The sequence below is a fragment of the Mytilus trossulus genome, chromosome 3 (assembly GCF_036588685.1).
Source record: "Mytilus trossulus isolate FHL-02 chromosome 3, PNRI_Mtr1.1.1.hap1, whole genome shotgun sequence".
NCBI lineage: Eukaryota > Metazoa > Mollusca > Bivalvia > Mytilida > Mytilidae > Mytilus > Mytilus trossulus.
In genome coordinates, this window is record NC_086375.1 from 56,429,178 (window position 1) to 56,443,826 (window position 14,649).

Here is a 14,649-nt window from a genome sequence, read left to right on the forward strand (position 1 = left end):
TATCTTATTTTTAAAGTTAATTCTATAGTTGGAAAACATTTCACATTTCAGTAAAAAGTGATTTTCATCTTCTACCTCACCTGATTTACATACATTATAAACTCGTTCATCGGTGGCTAAACCTAAATATCGCCCCTTTTCAATAGCAAGATTGTGTGCACTCAATATAATTTTACACAGAGATGACCTTTCTAATCTATTACTTAGAACATCAACATAAGAACTACGCTGCTTTGAATTATGAAATTGTTGGTAAAATTTTAGTTTTGATGAATCATGAATTTTTGATGATTGATCCTGTGTGCACTGATCAATCACTCGTTGTTTTATACTTGGTAGATATTGTTTAATAGAAAAGTTTCCCCCAGCTAGGTTTGAAAATCGTAGATTGTTAAAAATAGAATAAAGTTTCTTTGTCCAGGGGTTATTTTTTCCAGGTGCCAGAAAAACTTTGGATATAAGTGTGTTTTCAGACCTTAAAATATGATCATAAAACTTAATACAAGAAAATAATATTTTTGAGCATAACGGTAGCCTGAAAAGTTCAGCTCTACAAGCAGCATTAATTGCCACATAAAGAAAAAACATAATGCCCCTGCATTTTGATCAGCCCATCCTCCAAGATAAAAATGATAAGTCCCTTAACTAGGCAAAAAATAGCCTATATGAAAATGTTCATCAAACTGTAAATACGGGATCAAAACGGTATCGTATGCCCTTAACGTTTTACTTACGTTTATGCATTGTATTGGGGTTTACATTGGTTTGTTCCTCTATTGGAAATGTAAGAAATCCAGCCTATTTATTTATTCATCATAGGGTACGAGTTTGGAAAGGTACGAGTTGTCTTAAATCCGTCCTAATAAATAACTGGTTTCCGGTTTGAGTATTCGTTACCAGAATTTCTTCAAAGTACAAGCATGGATCAGTCTTTTAGATGCATTTCGATAGATTCTGAAATATTCAATGACAACAGCATTACCACCAACACTTCGGAAGAACAAAGTTCCGTAGAAGAATCCATTTCACAATTTTATAAGAATTTCAAATCACGAATAAGTTCCAAGGAAGAAATAGAACCAGCTGCTAACAGTCTCCCAAAATTAAACAGAGATCTCCATTTATCATACTTAAAGAAAGGTTTACGAAGTCTCTCCGAGTCATACGAATGTTTGGATGCCAGCAGACCTTGGCTTTGTTATTGGATAGTACATAGTCTTGAGCTGTTGGACTATCCCCTTTCTGATGATGTTATTGCTCAGGTTGCTGTGTTTTTATCCAAGTGTCAGTGTGATACAGGGGGCTTTGCTGGAGGTCCTGGTCAGTCTGCACACTTAGCACCTACTTATGCAGCCATAAATGCCCTGTGTATTCTAGGAACCGAGGAGGCATATAAGGTTATAAATAGAAATACCCTCAAATCATTCCTTATGAAAATGCGTACTGCTGAAGGTGCATTTAAAATGCATGAAGGTGGAGAAGTTGATATACGAGGAGCTTATTGTGCAGCAAGTGTTGCAAAACTAACAAACATTATAACTGAAGAAATGTTCGATGGAACTCCTGAATGGATTGTACGTTGTCAAACTTATGAAGGAGGATTTGGTGGGTGTCCTGGTATGGAAGCTCATGGAGGTTATTCATTTTGTGGTCTAGCAGCTCTAACCTTATTAGGCCACACAAAACTTTGTGATATTGATAGAGTGCTTAGATGGACCGCTAATCGTCAAATGAGATATGAAGGTGGATTCCAAGGAAGAACCAATAAACTTGTTGATGGTTGTTATTCATTTTGGCAAGGAGGAGCATTTCCTTTGATGCACATGATTCTATCATTATCAGAAAATAAGTCTCTCAGTGCAGAAAATTGGTTGTGCCATCAAAAAGCCTTGCAAGAGTATATTTTGATATGTTGTCAGCATCCAGGAGGTGGATTGATCGACAAACCAGGCAAGAATAGAGACTTTTATCATACATGCTATTGCCTGAGTGGTCTGTCAGTAGCACAACATTTCGCAGGAGGAAAGCTTGGCCATCTGACTGTTGTTGGACATGAAGAGAACCAGTTGCGACCTACACACCCTGTGTTTAACATTTGTGTAGAAGCTGTAGTTCATTCTTCTCTGTATTTTAGCAAACTTCCGAAAGTTTAAATTCACTCGACGTAACAAGTAGTACTTAGCTTCATTGTGTTCACACCTAACATGTAGTGCTTTGATAGCTTCATTCTGTTCATGATACATGTACATGATGCAATGTGTATTTAAAATGTATATGCCTTTACTACACAAATTACTTATGTTTATAAATGTTACTATAAAATAAAAGTACTCAGACAAAAGGACCATCTCAGTGACCAAGTTATTAACATTTTGCAAATCACTGATTAAATGCTTCAAATGTTCAAAATCTATATAATACATGTATTGTGAAGTTTTTGTTGTAATATGCATAATAAATGTAGTTTTATAGTCAAAATAGATTTCTGTTAATGTAGTGTACATGTCTGACTGTATTCATACATATTATTGTTCAATACAAATTACTACAATGTATGTCAGATTATGCAGTGAACGTAAAAATTTATAAAAAGTTATCAAACCAAATGACAATGCCAGAGTACTGGCATGGTGGACTAAGAAACAAAGTTGTATATTACTTTTCTATCATTAGATCACAGGGTAATTATCACTATATAAAAGTTCCTTCTAAATGTTTCAAACATGTTATTACTTCCTTGTTGATTATTTTTAACAAAACCTTATTAGTTATTTGACTGCTCCAGCACATTAATGCTTGTGAGAGAGTTCTTTTCTTAACTCCATCAAGGTTTACATCTCATACACTACAATTAGTGACCTAAAATCAGTTTTATGCTTCCTGAAAGAAAATGGTGCTTATATATATAGTGTATAGATATAGGAAGATGTGGTGTGAGTGCCAATGAGACAACTCTCCATCCAAATAACAATTTAAAAATTAAACCATTATAGGTTAAAGTACGGCCTTCAATGAATACTAAGTAATTGCTTTGTAATTCCCTCTTTCTGTTCAAAGCAACCTTCATATTTGATAAGAATGAACTTATACAGATAGAATATAATGGGGAGGCGAAAAAGTTCTATTAATTTTTGGGTCAAGGGTCAGACTCATCACTGTTTCTAAAAATACTTTTGGAGAAAATGGTTTTCAGATTGAAAGTTTTCTTTGGCTTGTCTGATTGGAAAAAAACTCAATGGTTTTAAAATGATGACTTGAGCTTCCCTTGCTTGAAATATATACAAATAGAAGATGTAGGAAAGGGAAAAAACAATTTTATCACAGATCAAGCATACATGTATCAACAGGTCAAAGGTCAAGGTCACATTGAAGAGTTTCCCTTGCTGAACTTCTTTAAACTCACACAAATGGAAGGTATAGGAAATCATTTCTTTTTATCCTGGGTTAACAGGCCAATGGTCAAGGAAAACAGATGAACAAAAATGGAAATCTTTTTTTTATTATTCACTGCTTTATTTTTCTTTGATGGTTTGAAATGGAACTTGAACAGATGGGTACTTCAACATTTCAACATGTTGAATTAATTTATAGATCCTATTTTGGAAAGCTCATATCTAAGCATCTGATGTCCTCCTATAACTTTTACAAAATTTTCTAGGAAACCATAGTGTTAATTGGAACCAAACTTTGCCACTTTCATCATTGATTTATCTGCTATAAAAAAGTGTCTGATGATCAAGTCTACCAAGCAACACACCCCTTAGAGGTAAAATAGAACATATTGGTAAAATGCAAGTTTTGTCCATTATATTGAAAAGAGTCATACTTGTAGATAGAGATACATGTATCTGACAGAGAAAGAAATGATCCAATATTGAGACCTACCTATTGTCCATCTGCACAAAATACAGAGAATATTATCCAGCAGGAATGTAAACTATTTGCTTAAAGCTTAATACTTCAGAATAAGACCAGGAAACTTCATGTGTTGGCACAGTGTTGCAAATGTATGGCAATACTTTTGTTAGGAAGTTTCCATATGGTTTACATCCATTGTCACAGACCTCGTTTTCATGGTTCAACAACTGCTTAAAAAACTTTTTTGAGTGTGAATTTCTCGCTTATAATAATAAATATATATAATGAGTAATGGGATAACTTTATTTGGTATACGAATACCTTGCAACATGGTCATCTACATGTCCACCAGACAGGGCACACCAAACATCGACCTCATTCCATGGATCAGTGATCAAGGTTTGAGTTTTGTGATTAGGTACATTTCTCGGATACTATAAGGGAATTATGTCAACCTTATTGGGTGTGGGGAATGCATGTAAGAGTGTCAATATGGCAGGTTTAATCTGAACTTCACCTCATCATTTCATGATTCATTTTTCGATGATAATGTTTGTGTTTGACCTTGATTTTCAAATAATATAAGTAATGGATCAATTATATCTGGTGTATGGGAGGATTGTAAGAAGGCGAAAATAACAGTCTGGTAGATATCTTCTGACCTTGACCTCATTTTCATTATTCATAGGTCAATGTTTCATTATTTTATTAACTATTCGTTTAGTAATACATATTTCAAAACTCCTGTGATTGTTGTAAAAATAATTTCTTCAACAAGAGTTTTCGATAAACACATTGCCCATTTGACAGAGCTAATTTGACAGAATTTTTAATATATCCGAAGTAAAATTGTCTGTATGAATCTTTGCAATCTCGGGATATCGATAATAAGAATGCTACCGAACACTACTGTCAAGATGATGATCCCGAACACTCCAATAGTAGCAGACGATATCCGTTGATCAGACATACTAGTCTTCGTTCTTCTGTAACCTGAAATAATAAAACAATGGTGTGAATCTTCAGAAGAGAGCATTAAAAGTCTATCGCCATTATTTTTTTGATGGAGTTTATTTACCCAAAACATCATGCCTAACCTTAAAATACAATGCAGTGTAATGCCCCGCCTACGATAGAAGAGGGTCGTTATTTCTGATGTATGCGTCCGTCTCGTATCATGTCGAACTTTGGTTTAGTCTAGTTTGTTGTCACATCAACACGATTCTTAGTTTATGAAGGGAACTGTTTGTTATAAACTTTAGAGTATTTCAAGTTAGTGTTTTGGGCACTTAGAATTTCACTGTTCTATGGTTATGCAAATGTGAAAGTACGAGCAAGGAATGATGTCCTATGGACACATATTATTGTCCTATTTAAATTAGTTTGGATACCCAGGACATGTGAACCTGTCACTACAAGAGGATCCGTGAGTGTGTTGAAAGTTTTATTGTTTTGAATAGATATAGGAAGATGTGGTGTGAGTGCTTTCATTTTTATACATCCGTCAAAATTTTGACGGGACGTATTATGGTATACAAATGTCCGGTGTCCGTCTGTCTTTCCGTCCGTCTGTCCGGCGTAAACATGTCGCACCGTAACTTGAGAACGACTTATCAAAATTTCATGAAACTTAACATAGTTGTTTCTTATAATGGTCAAATGATCTGTATACTTTTTGGTGAAAATAAGATTAAAACTTTTTGAGTTACGGCACTTTGTAACTAAAACAGGGTGGTGTTTTTTTTCACATGTCGCACCGTATCTCAAAAACGATTCATGATTATGGCTTAAAACTTTAAAAACTTCTTAGTTTTATTAATCTTAATATCTGTATACTTTTTGGTGATGATTCAAAATTTTATTTTTGAGTTATTGAGTATTTTGTAAAAAAAGGGGGATGGTTTTTTTACATGTCGCACCATATCTCAAAAACGATCTATGATTATTTGTTAAAACTTTACACATGTCTTTGTTAAATTAATCTAAAGATCTATATACTTTTTGGTGATGATTCAAAATTTCATTTTTGAGTTATTGAGTATTTTGTAAAAAAAAAAAGGGGGGAGGGTTTTTATACATGTTGTGCCGTATCTCAAAAACAATTTATGATTATTGCTTAAAACTTTACACACTTCTTTGTTATATTAATCTAAAGATCTGTATATCTTTTGGTTTTGATTCAAAATTTTATTTTAGTGATATTAAGTTTTTTGTAAAAAAAAACAGGGTTGGGGGTTTCACATGTCCTGCCGTGTCTCAAAATCAATATATGGTTATTGCTTTAAACTTTCTCAGACACTATTTATGATTATTGCATAAAACTTCCACACAAGACGTCGGGTGTATCATGCGCTCATGGCGCAGCTGTTTATTTATTATTTCAACATCAGGAACAAATCATCCCGCGTCTTCACTTTAAAGAAATTGAGATTCTCGTCTGGTTCTCATTATACGCAACAGAGACATATAATACAATTATTATTATATAATTGTATTATATGTCTCTGTACGCAACGAAATTTTACAAATATTAAGATTTCTGAAATTACCAGTGCAATGACTTTTAAAGATAATGAACATCGTCATGTTAGTTGTTTTCTGAAAATGTATTTGCAACTTAGTTTTATATTGCAGCTCACTGAAACTCATCTTTTTTTTTTTAATTGATTCTTTCAGTCCATGATAGTAACCCATGTTCAATTATATTTAAATTGGTAAAATATATATTTTGTATAATATCTTGGTGGTTTTATTTTCTCAGGGTTTTTTTCTAACTTAATTATGTGCGTTATTATTATTATAATTATGATTATTTGAATCAAACTTACGGCTTGTTTGGTGTTTGTGTATGGTTAAGTTTTCTCTCAGTTCTTCAAGCCTTTCTGTCAACTCTCTAGAATTGATCTGAAGATATGGAACATTTCTATCTTCACACTTACATGAACATGACATGTCTACAAAAATATGTTTGAACAGTTATATGATTCCTAGTTTCGAGTCGTTAAAAAGATAATCCAAAATAATAAAATTGAGAAAGGAAATGGGGAATGTGTCAAAGCGACAACAACCCGACCCTAGAGCAGCCAACAGCCGAAGGCATATTTCATATTTATTCAAAATTCATATATCCAAAATTGCTCAGTATATTTAAAGGTTCTCATATTAAATCAAGAAACATGGCTACGTTGCTGTAATATACTGCAAACGTTCAATCAAAGATACAAAGCATCCAGGCGAGGATCCAGGACTGGAGGTTACTTTTCCGATTTAATGGGGTTCGCCCTAAAGTGTTTGGTATCTCGATATTATGCCTTATAACTATAGAAGAAAGTACTAACCTGTAAGTCTTCTATTGTCTGTGATATTATCTCTTCTTTTGTCTTTTGTGCAGTTACATGAACATTTGAAATCTGTAAGGTCAATTGTATGATATACGTTATGTAACTCATGTGTCGTTTATTATTAAAATGATTGTTTTAGTTCGAAACAGAAATGACTAATATATCTTATTTTGTATCATACAAAGGAAAGAAGATTTGATGCTGAGGTTATTTTATCCAAAATAACCCTCAAAGATAAGGCATTTCATTCATTCAACATAGTTATACATGAAAATAGTATATTCATGAAAAAAAACTCTTTTAAATCGTTGGTTTTCCTGTTTAAATTGTTTAACACCAGTAATTTCAGAGTTTTTATAACTTGCTGTTCGGTGTGAGCCAATGGCTCCTTGTTGAAGGTCGTACTTTTACCCATAATTGTTTAGCTTTTTACACATTGCGAATTGGATGGAGAGTTGTCTTATTGGCACTCATACCACATCTTCTTATTTCTATATATTGTACTAAGATATTAACTCACAAACAAGCAAACGTTTCATTTGAAAATACCGTTCGATGAACCTGGAATAGTTACTGACACACTTATAAAAAAAAGTAATGGTTCTATAAAGACTAGAATATCAATCAGTACACGTCCAAAATCCAATGAACTGAGTGTAAAGACTTCATAAAAACAGTCGGAGAAAAACATGACCTTGTACAATGCAAAGATACAGGAGTCGACAGATTGTAGATCGCTGAAGTGCATATGTATATAACAATACTATTCAGTTTGCTTTTAATTTACTGATAACAAAATCAATACGTTTTCTACAGGTACAGTCGAACTCCAAAACCAAATATTTATAGCTAGTATTGAAGAATTTATTAAAAGTTTTAAGAAATGTGTGGTAACGAAATCCCCCAGTGACTTATTCATTTATTAGTAGTCTGTTCGTCTGAATGCTGCCGAATACTTACTTTTACCAGATACTCCAGAGTCATTCATCAACACATCGTACAATACCACTCCGTCTGAAAACAAGTTTTTGACCTTTTTAATTGTTTAAAACCCGTACTAAGTGGTATACAATAAAACATCATAGCACAAGAGTGTTCTTCAATTCTTGTATATTGTTAAGTGGGTGCTTAATTCAGACCATTTAGGCATTTATCATGTCCATTACTTTCTATTGTATTCCCCCCATGCACTTCACCATTTCGTGCCTGATGAAGTCAGATATTGACTTGTCATCCCCTGTTTTGATGGTTAACACATTTAATGTTGAAAAAAACAAGCACAAACATATTCCTCGTTTCCATTCTCTTTTCTATTTTGAGAATCGAGCAATTGTGATTTTATGGAGACGTTTGTATTTTAATCAAGTGAGTATGTCCTCAATAAATTTTTAATTTCATATACCAATAGTAGAATGCTAGATAAAATATATTTGAAGTTTTATGTTAAAAAATGGTTGGCATGCTGCAGCATGGTTGGCATAGTAAAATTATAAGTGTGTTTCTATTTGTGCATGTTTTTCTCCTGAGTTGTTTTAAAATAATTGACGGGATGCAGCAACACAAAGTTGGAATCAAATAAAAACTGAATATTGCATATAGAACGGTACAATATTTTGCAATTTCTTCGAAACAAATGATAGAAAGAAATTACATACCTTCACAACAGAATTCCAATTGAACGTTTTGTTTACATGAACTTTCAATTTTACATGTTGTTTTGTTATTGCACAATGATTTCCATGCATCGAAATAACTGTTGCAGACTTGACTTATGTTGTGTGCTTCCATTTTTAGCTTTATCTTTCCATTTGGGCATGATATCTTAGTTGTAGCGTTTGATTTAAGACTTACAAGCGTGTTCTGCATATTCCCTGAAACAAAAGTTGTGATTTTTTTAAATGAGGTTAATGGTGAACGACATCTTGAATGGTGAAGTGTGAATGCTACTTGAAATATTGAGACCGCGTATCATTTTTTCCATGATAATGTGCTGGTATTGAATGCGTTTACCGGCTACATTTTTTTTTTTTAATAAATAAATATTTGCTTGTAAGGCAATGCCCTAGGTACTTAGATCCTATAACTAAGATACATGGACGGGTTCGACAAAGGGGTTCAAACGTCCGCTTCCTAATGGCGAACATTTGTTTCTTTGGTAATCATGCAGTCGTTCCACAGATGTATAGTTAATGTCGTGTTTGCGTATACTATATACTAAATACATCAACTATGTTTTAATCCATAGCCCATTTTCTCATGTACGTCTTCATAAAACAAATATTTATTGCAAACACACTTACTGATTTTCTTATTAAAGGTTATAACTGTTAATGTTCCAGAAAAGAATATTTCTACTCTTACGATTTTTGATATAAACCAGGAATAACAGAATCGTGTAGAATCCACACATCCTCGTCCTAACTGCACAGTATGTCAATACCCTGTCTTATCTAGATACTTTACAGTATCCACAGCACTATTTAACAACCGTTTGGTTTAACCTCGTATTTTCTTTATTGGAATTGGCTTTATTTAATTAAACCTTATGTAAATGGAAAAGCACTAGAACCAATACTTTTCCTAGTAACAGTAAAGATGTGAAGTGTTTACAGGGCTACAGGCAAAACTATTCCTTTCTATGTAATAAATATGATCTAAATGGTATTTCAGTTCAAAGTGAAAGTACTACCATTTGAACTTTGGTGGGTAGTTGTCTCATTGGCAAACACCACATCTCCTTTTTTTATTTTATTTTTATATTTGTCGATCATATCGTCCTTTCATTACTTTAGGATGCCGGCGATCTATTGCTACAAGAGGTGACTCTATTCCAATATCCCTCCATTGAAATCACATAAAAACAATAAGTTTTCAGTTATCATGCTATCTAAATCAACAAAAAGTGTTGCTATAGCATGTATAATATAAGATAAGACCTTGCAACTTTAAATTTATGTTTCTTTCAATCCATATTCTTAATAGAACTTCCGTCCTTTTCATTACTTTTATACCGATGAATGCTAATTGTTTGCTTTATATCTTATTTGTTTTTTTTTCGAATATTTTTTTACACACAAATAGATTTGTCATGCCGTGGCCTTTTATAGTTAAGTACTGTATGCGGTATGTTTCGCTAATTGTTGAAGGCCGCACGGGAAACTATATGTAGTTGCTAACTTTTATGTCATTTGGTTTCTGGTGGAAAGTTATCTCATTTGCAGTATTGTCACCATTTTTTATTTTCATATTGATCCATCAGATTGGTACATAGCACAAAAATATAAAACACAAAATGACAAAATTCTGTGGATTCATTTATTTTCGTGGGTGCCAATATTTGTGGTTTGAAAAAAGAATGCATATTTGTGGATAATTAATTTTGTTAAAGTCTGCATACATTCCTTTAGAAAAGTTAGTAATTCGTTGAACGTCCTACTCAAATGCGGCCGGGATCGCGCGGGTGAAGAAAAGGCGCCAGGAGAAAAGGAAAATGCGCTTGGGAAAGTGACCAGCCCTCTATTTTGTTTCATCCAAAGATGGAAGAAAAATTTACATGGACAGAAATGTTTATGTTGTTGAGACACACTTTAGTAATATATTAGGCTTCTGTATATATTTACAGATCTTTACACCAAAACTGTCAGAGGAAGTTCTTATAGGAGTTTGTACACATTTTGTATTTTACCATGTTTCTTATTTATTGAATACGACAATAGATTATGAGAAAAATTGAAAAAAAACTATCAACAAGACAAAATAAAGAAATAAGTTAAAGGGGCACTACTGACTAGGTGTCAAATCCATGTTTACCTGATTTATAACAATGTAAAAAATTTATTAAAACTATTAAAAGTCTAAAATAAACAATTATTAAGGCACGGATATGAAAATACGTAGCTTCGTTTCGTTCGTATTAGAGTCTAGACGCCATCTAAATAATTATCGAGTTGACCTCAAAAGTCGTCAGATGACCATATAAGCGAGGTAAACATAAATATAGATATAAATACATTAAGCAAACTCGCTGTTGAATTCAGTATTCTAGGTCTATTCAATTTCATATTATAGATGGAAAATAAATGGTTATCATTGTTTTACCAGTGTAAGAAAGTTTTTTTGTGGATAGAATCATACAGTAACTTCAAATGATTTACCGGCTTTGTTTCACTTTCAATGTTGACATTTTTTCCTTTAAATAACTTTACACACACAATTCACGTGTTATCCATCTCAAGCTATGGGGTTAAATAGAAGTTCACATGAATACGGATTCAATGAGGTGGAATTTTCACTTGCAAGTGATTAATTCCAAATTTTTTTTTGCTTATTTTGACAAAAATGAACCATATTGGCTACTAAAAGGGAATTGTTATTTCACTATTTTCATTTCATTAATGATTGATAAAAAAAAATATTAGAATTTTTATATAACTCGTAGCTAGTGCCCCTTTAAGTTTTTAATCGTCAGTTAGATTTCGAATAGAAAACTCGTAACTGATACAGGAGATGACCGGAAAGACTTCGCGATTTATACAACTTTATAAAAACAACATGGCAGCCCTGTGTCGATGTGCACGTTTTTGCCTTTCAAAGGCTATTCAGTTGCCTCTAAGACCAGTATTTTCTTCTAATTCCAAGAACTTTATATGGGAAAACAAGTGTCGACCTTCAATCTTTTCAATTGACATAAGGTAATAGACTAGAACGCTGTTACATTATATGACCTTCAACCTCAAGACCGGCTGCAGGATAGGGTGCTTGCAGTCTAAAAATATAGTAAAATTAATTCACTTCTTGTATAGAATGTGAAATAATTTTAAATTGTTCGTACCTGCTGGTTAAAATAAAAGTTGCTATAAGATAGTTTCGTTGCTAAATGTTCAAATTGATGCCTGTTTTTGAAGTGTTGTATAACTATAAACAGTGGCGGATCCAGAACTTCTTATAAGGGTGGATCGCTGACTGACCTTAAAGAGGTGGGGGGTGTGTGGGGCTCCAGTCATGCTTCAGTGATTCCCTATACAATCAACCAAATTTTTCCTACAAAAGGGAGGCCCCCCTTGATCTGCCTATGCTAAAGTAAAACCATTAAAAAGGTTGGGCTCAAGCCATAAAACATGGGGTGATCACAGGTTTATGGGTTAAAAACGTTTTTCTTGGGTTAAAAATCCCCACCAAACTGGGGTATAAAACTTTTTACATTGTTTCCCCCGCAGTCGGGGTCATATAGTTTAACCCTTGTCTGTAATTCCGTAATTCCAAAATTCCGTGATTATTAAAGTCATTCGGCAACAAATCAGTTTTTTTTTCTAAACGCCTTCAGATAGTGTCCTGATTTTTGGTATGTGTGTTAACCATGATGAGTTACAGATCAAGTTTTAGTTACGTTCCTCTCCACTAATTTTTACCAAAATTACGGACTTTGGACTTTGATAAATTGTTATACTTGGTAAATTTTAGATCAAGTTAAAGTTTTGTTTGTATCAGCTAATTTTTGCTGCAATTTCGGGCTTCGGACTTCGATTTTTAAAAAAAAATCTCAGTTACACAGACTTTTTATCTAAATGCTTTCAGATATTGGGCTGATTTTTGGTATGTGACCCAACCATGATGAGTTACAGATCACAATTAAGTTTCATTTTGCTCCACTAAATTTTGCTGAAATTAGGGTTTACAATTTTGAAAATTGTTGAAAATCACAGTTATAGAGATTATTTCTATTTGCCTCCAGATCTTGAGCTGATTTTTTATATGTGAGAATACCACCATGTTTTACATGTCCACATGTGTTATTGAAATTGCAGATTTTTCCATTTTTGAGACAGGGCCATTCATGTCGCTTTGACACATCTTTTTCAAATAATGATGCTACATGTGTACAAGCATCTATTACCATGGTTAGGGACAACCTGCCATATGGGGAACTATTCCCCAAATCAGTAACAATCCCTCATTTGAGTAATCATTTGGTAGTGCTAAAAAAAAAATCTTAACAGCGTCTTTTTTCTTAAAATGACACATATTCATGAAAAATTCTGCAAAACTTCCAAATGACAAATAGCCAGTGCTCTAACTGACTGAGCTAAATAAGTAATTCCTTAACTCAACCTCTTATAGCTGACAAAGTATCTATTCTTGTCTAAGGGAAGCACTCCAGCCACACTTTTATCACTCAGTGTAGTAGTACCAGTGAAAACAGATTTTTTGAATAAATTGGAAATCAGAACTCTATGTATTATTTTGATAGTGACTTACAATTTAAGTGCAGTAGTGATATCGCTATATACTTTTAGAAGTAAGCTGTTTGATATTGATATAATTATCAAGGTTTGTCCTCTCAACCTATTTTATTTTGTGTTTTCCAGATATAAAAGCACTGTAGTTTGAACATGTATTTCAGAGGTAAATTTGGCTGAATGAACCCTATTAAATATTGCATCAATATACTTCAATTTTTTCTTAAGGACATCTAAAAATTAATAAATTGGTGTCAAATTATTTACAAACTTTAACATGAAAACAAACAGTAATATTATAATTTCTTATTACAGAAGACAATTTGTACAACCTGCATCCGCTGAAAAAAATGAACAGGAAAGAACATTTAGGACAAGACAACCTGTGTCTGACCAACCAATGCAAGCTCTTGGAGATTTTGTGCATCAGTACAGACGAAGTAGACAAGATTATATTCAAAACTGTATAACCATGTTTCAGGAAAAAGGTTTGTGTCTTTGCATTCACATTTCTTTTGTCTTACAACTTTTTAATTCAAGCTGGTTTGTTTTATTTTTATTATGCCTCACCTATGATAGAGGGGCATTAAGTTTTTCTGTTTAAGCATCTATTTGTTAGTCCATCCATTTGTCTGTCTGTCCCACTTCAGGTTAAGCTATTTGTCAACTTGAAACTTATTACACATGTTTCCTTTGATATGATCTTTCTAATTTCAATGCCAAATTGAGTTTTGATCAAGATTTCGTGGACCCCTGAACCAAGAATATGATAGTGCAAGGTCATCTGTTTACTATGGACACATTCTTGTTAAATTTAAAATGACAGCATACTATGGAGTGAGTAATTCCAAGTTGCACACAAGTTTTTTTGAAGTAAATATACATTTATTTTATAGGCTTAGACAATATTGAAGATGGTATGTTTGTACTTAGAAGCACTGGTGAACCTCTCTCTCAGCTACATCCAGATAACAGAATGAAATACACAGATATGATTTGGGAATGCATACAGAAAAGTGGTAAGAGTCACTGAGTCAGACCTGCTTTCTTTTTTAGCTCACCTGGCTCAAAGGGCCAAGTGAGCTTTTCTCATCACTTGGTGTCAGGCGTTCGTCGTCCAGCGTCTTTGTTAACTTTTACAAAAATCTTCCCCTCTGAAACTACTGGGCCATATTTAACTAAACTCAGCCACAATCATCATTTGGGTATCTAGT

The 14,649-nt window shown here is 33.3% G+C and overlaps 2 protein-coding genes and 1 long non-coding RNA gene across 3 annotated transcripts in view; 2 read left to right on the forward strand and 1 right to left on the reverse strand.

Moving 5' to 3' along the window:
• Window positions 1–854: 854 nt before the first annotated feature.
• On the forward strand, window positions 855–2,771 carry LOC134711918 (protein farnesyltransferase subunit beta-like). Its single transcript, XM_063572908.1, has one exon. The coding sequence runs from the start codon at window positions 921–923 to the stop codon at window positions 2,151–2,153; it is 1,233 nt and encodes a 410-aa protein (XP_063428978.1). The 5' UTR covers window positions 855–920; the 3' UTR covers window positions 2,154–2,771.
• Window positions 2,772–4,661: 1,890 nt separating this feature from the next.
• LOC134709570 (uncharacterized) lies at window positions 4,662–7,273 on the reverse strand. The gene is made up of 3 exons (XR_010105984.1): window positions 7,197–7,273; window positions 6,687–6,812; window positions 4,662–4,851 (listed from the first exon to the last, which is right to left on the reverse strand). It is a non-coding gene; the product is annotated as an uncharacterized LOC134709570 (long non-coding RNA).
• Window positions 7,274–11,733: 4,460 nt separating this feature from the next.
• LOC134711919 (uncharacterized) overlaps window positions 11,734–14,649 on the forward strand; it is a 46,898-nt gene continuing 43,982 nt past the window's right edge. The window contains exons 1-3 of the mRNA XM_063572909.1: window positions 11,734–11,890; window positions 13,751–13,923; window positions 14,332–14,454. Coding sequence (XP_063428979.1) covers window positions 11,751–11,890; window positions 13,751–13,923; window positions 14,332–14,454 — 436 coding nt within the window. The 5' untranslated portion in view covers window positions 11,734–11,750. The remainder of the gene's footprint in view (window positions 11,891–13,750; window positions 13,924–14,331; window positions 14,455–14,649) is intronic.

Excerpts from the sequence above, each read along its gene's own strand:
- LOC134711918 (XM_063572908.1), top strand. The coding sequence starts at position 921 with ATGGATCAGTCTTTTAGATGCATTTCGATAGATTCTGAAATATTCAAT.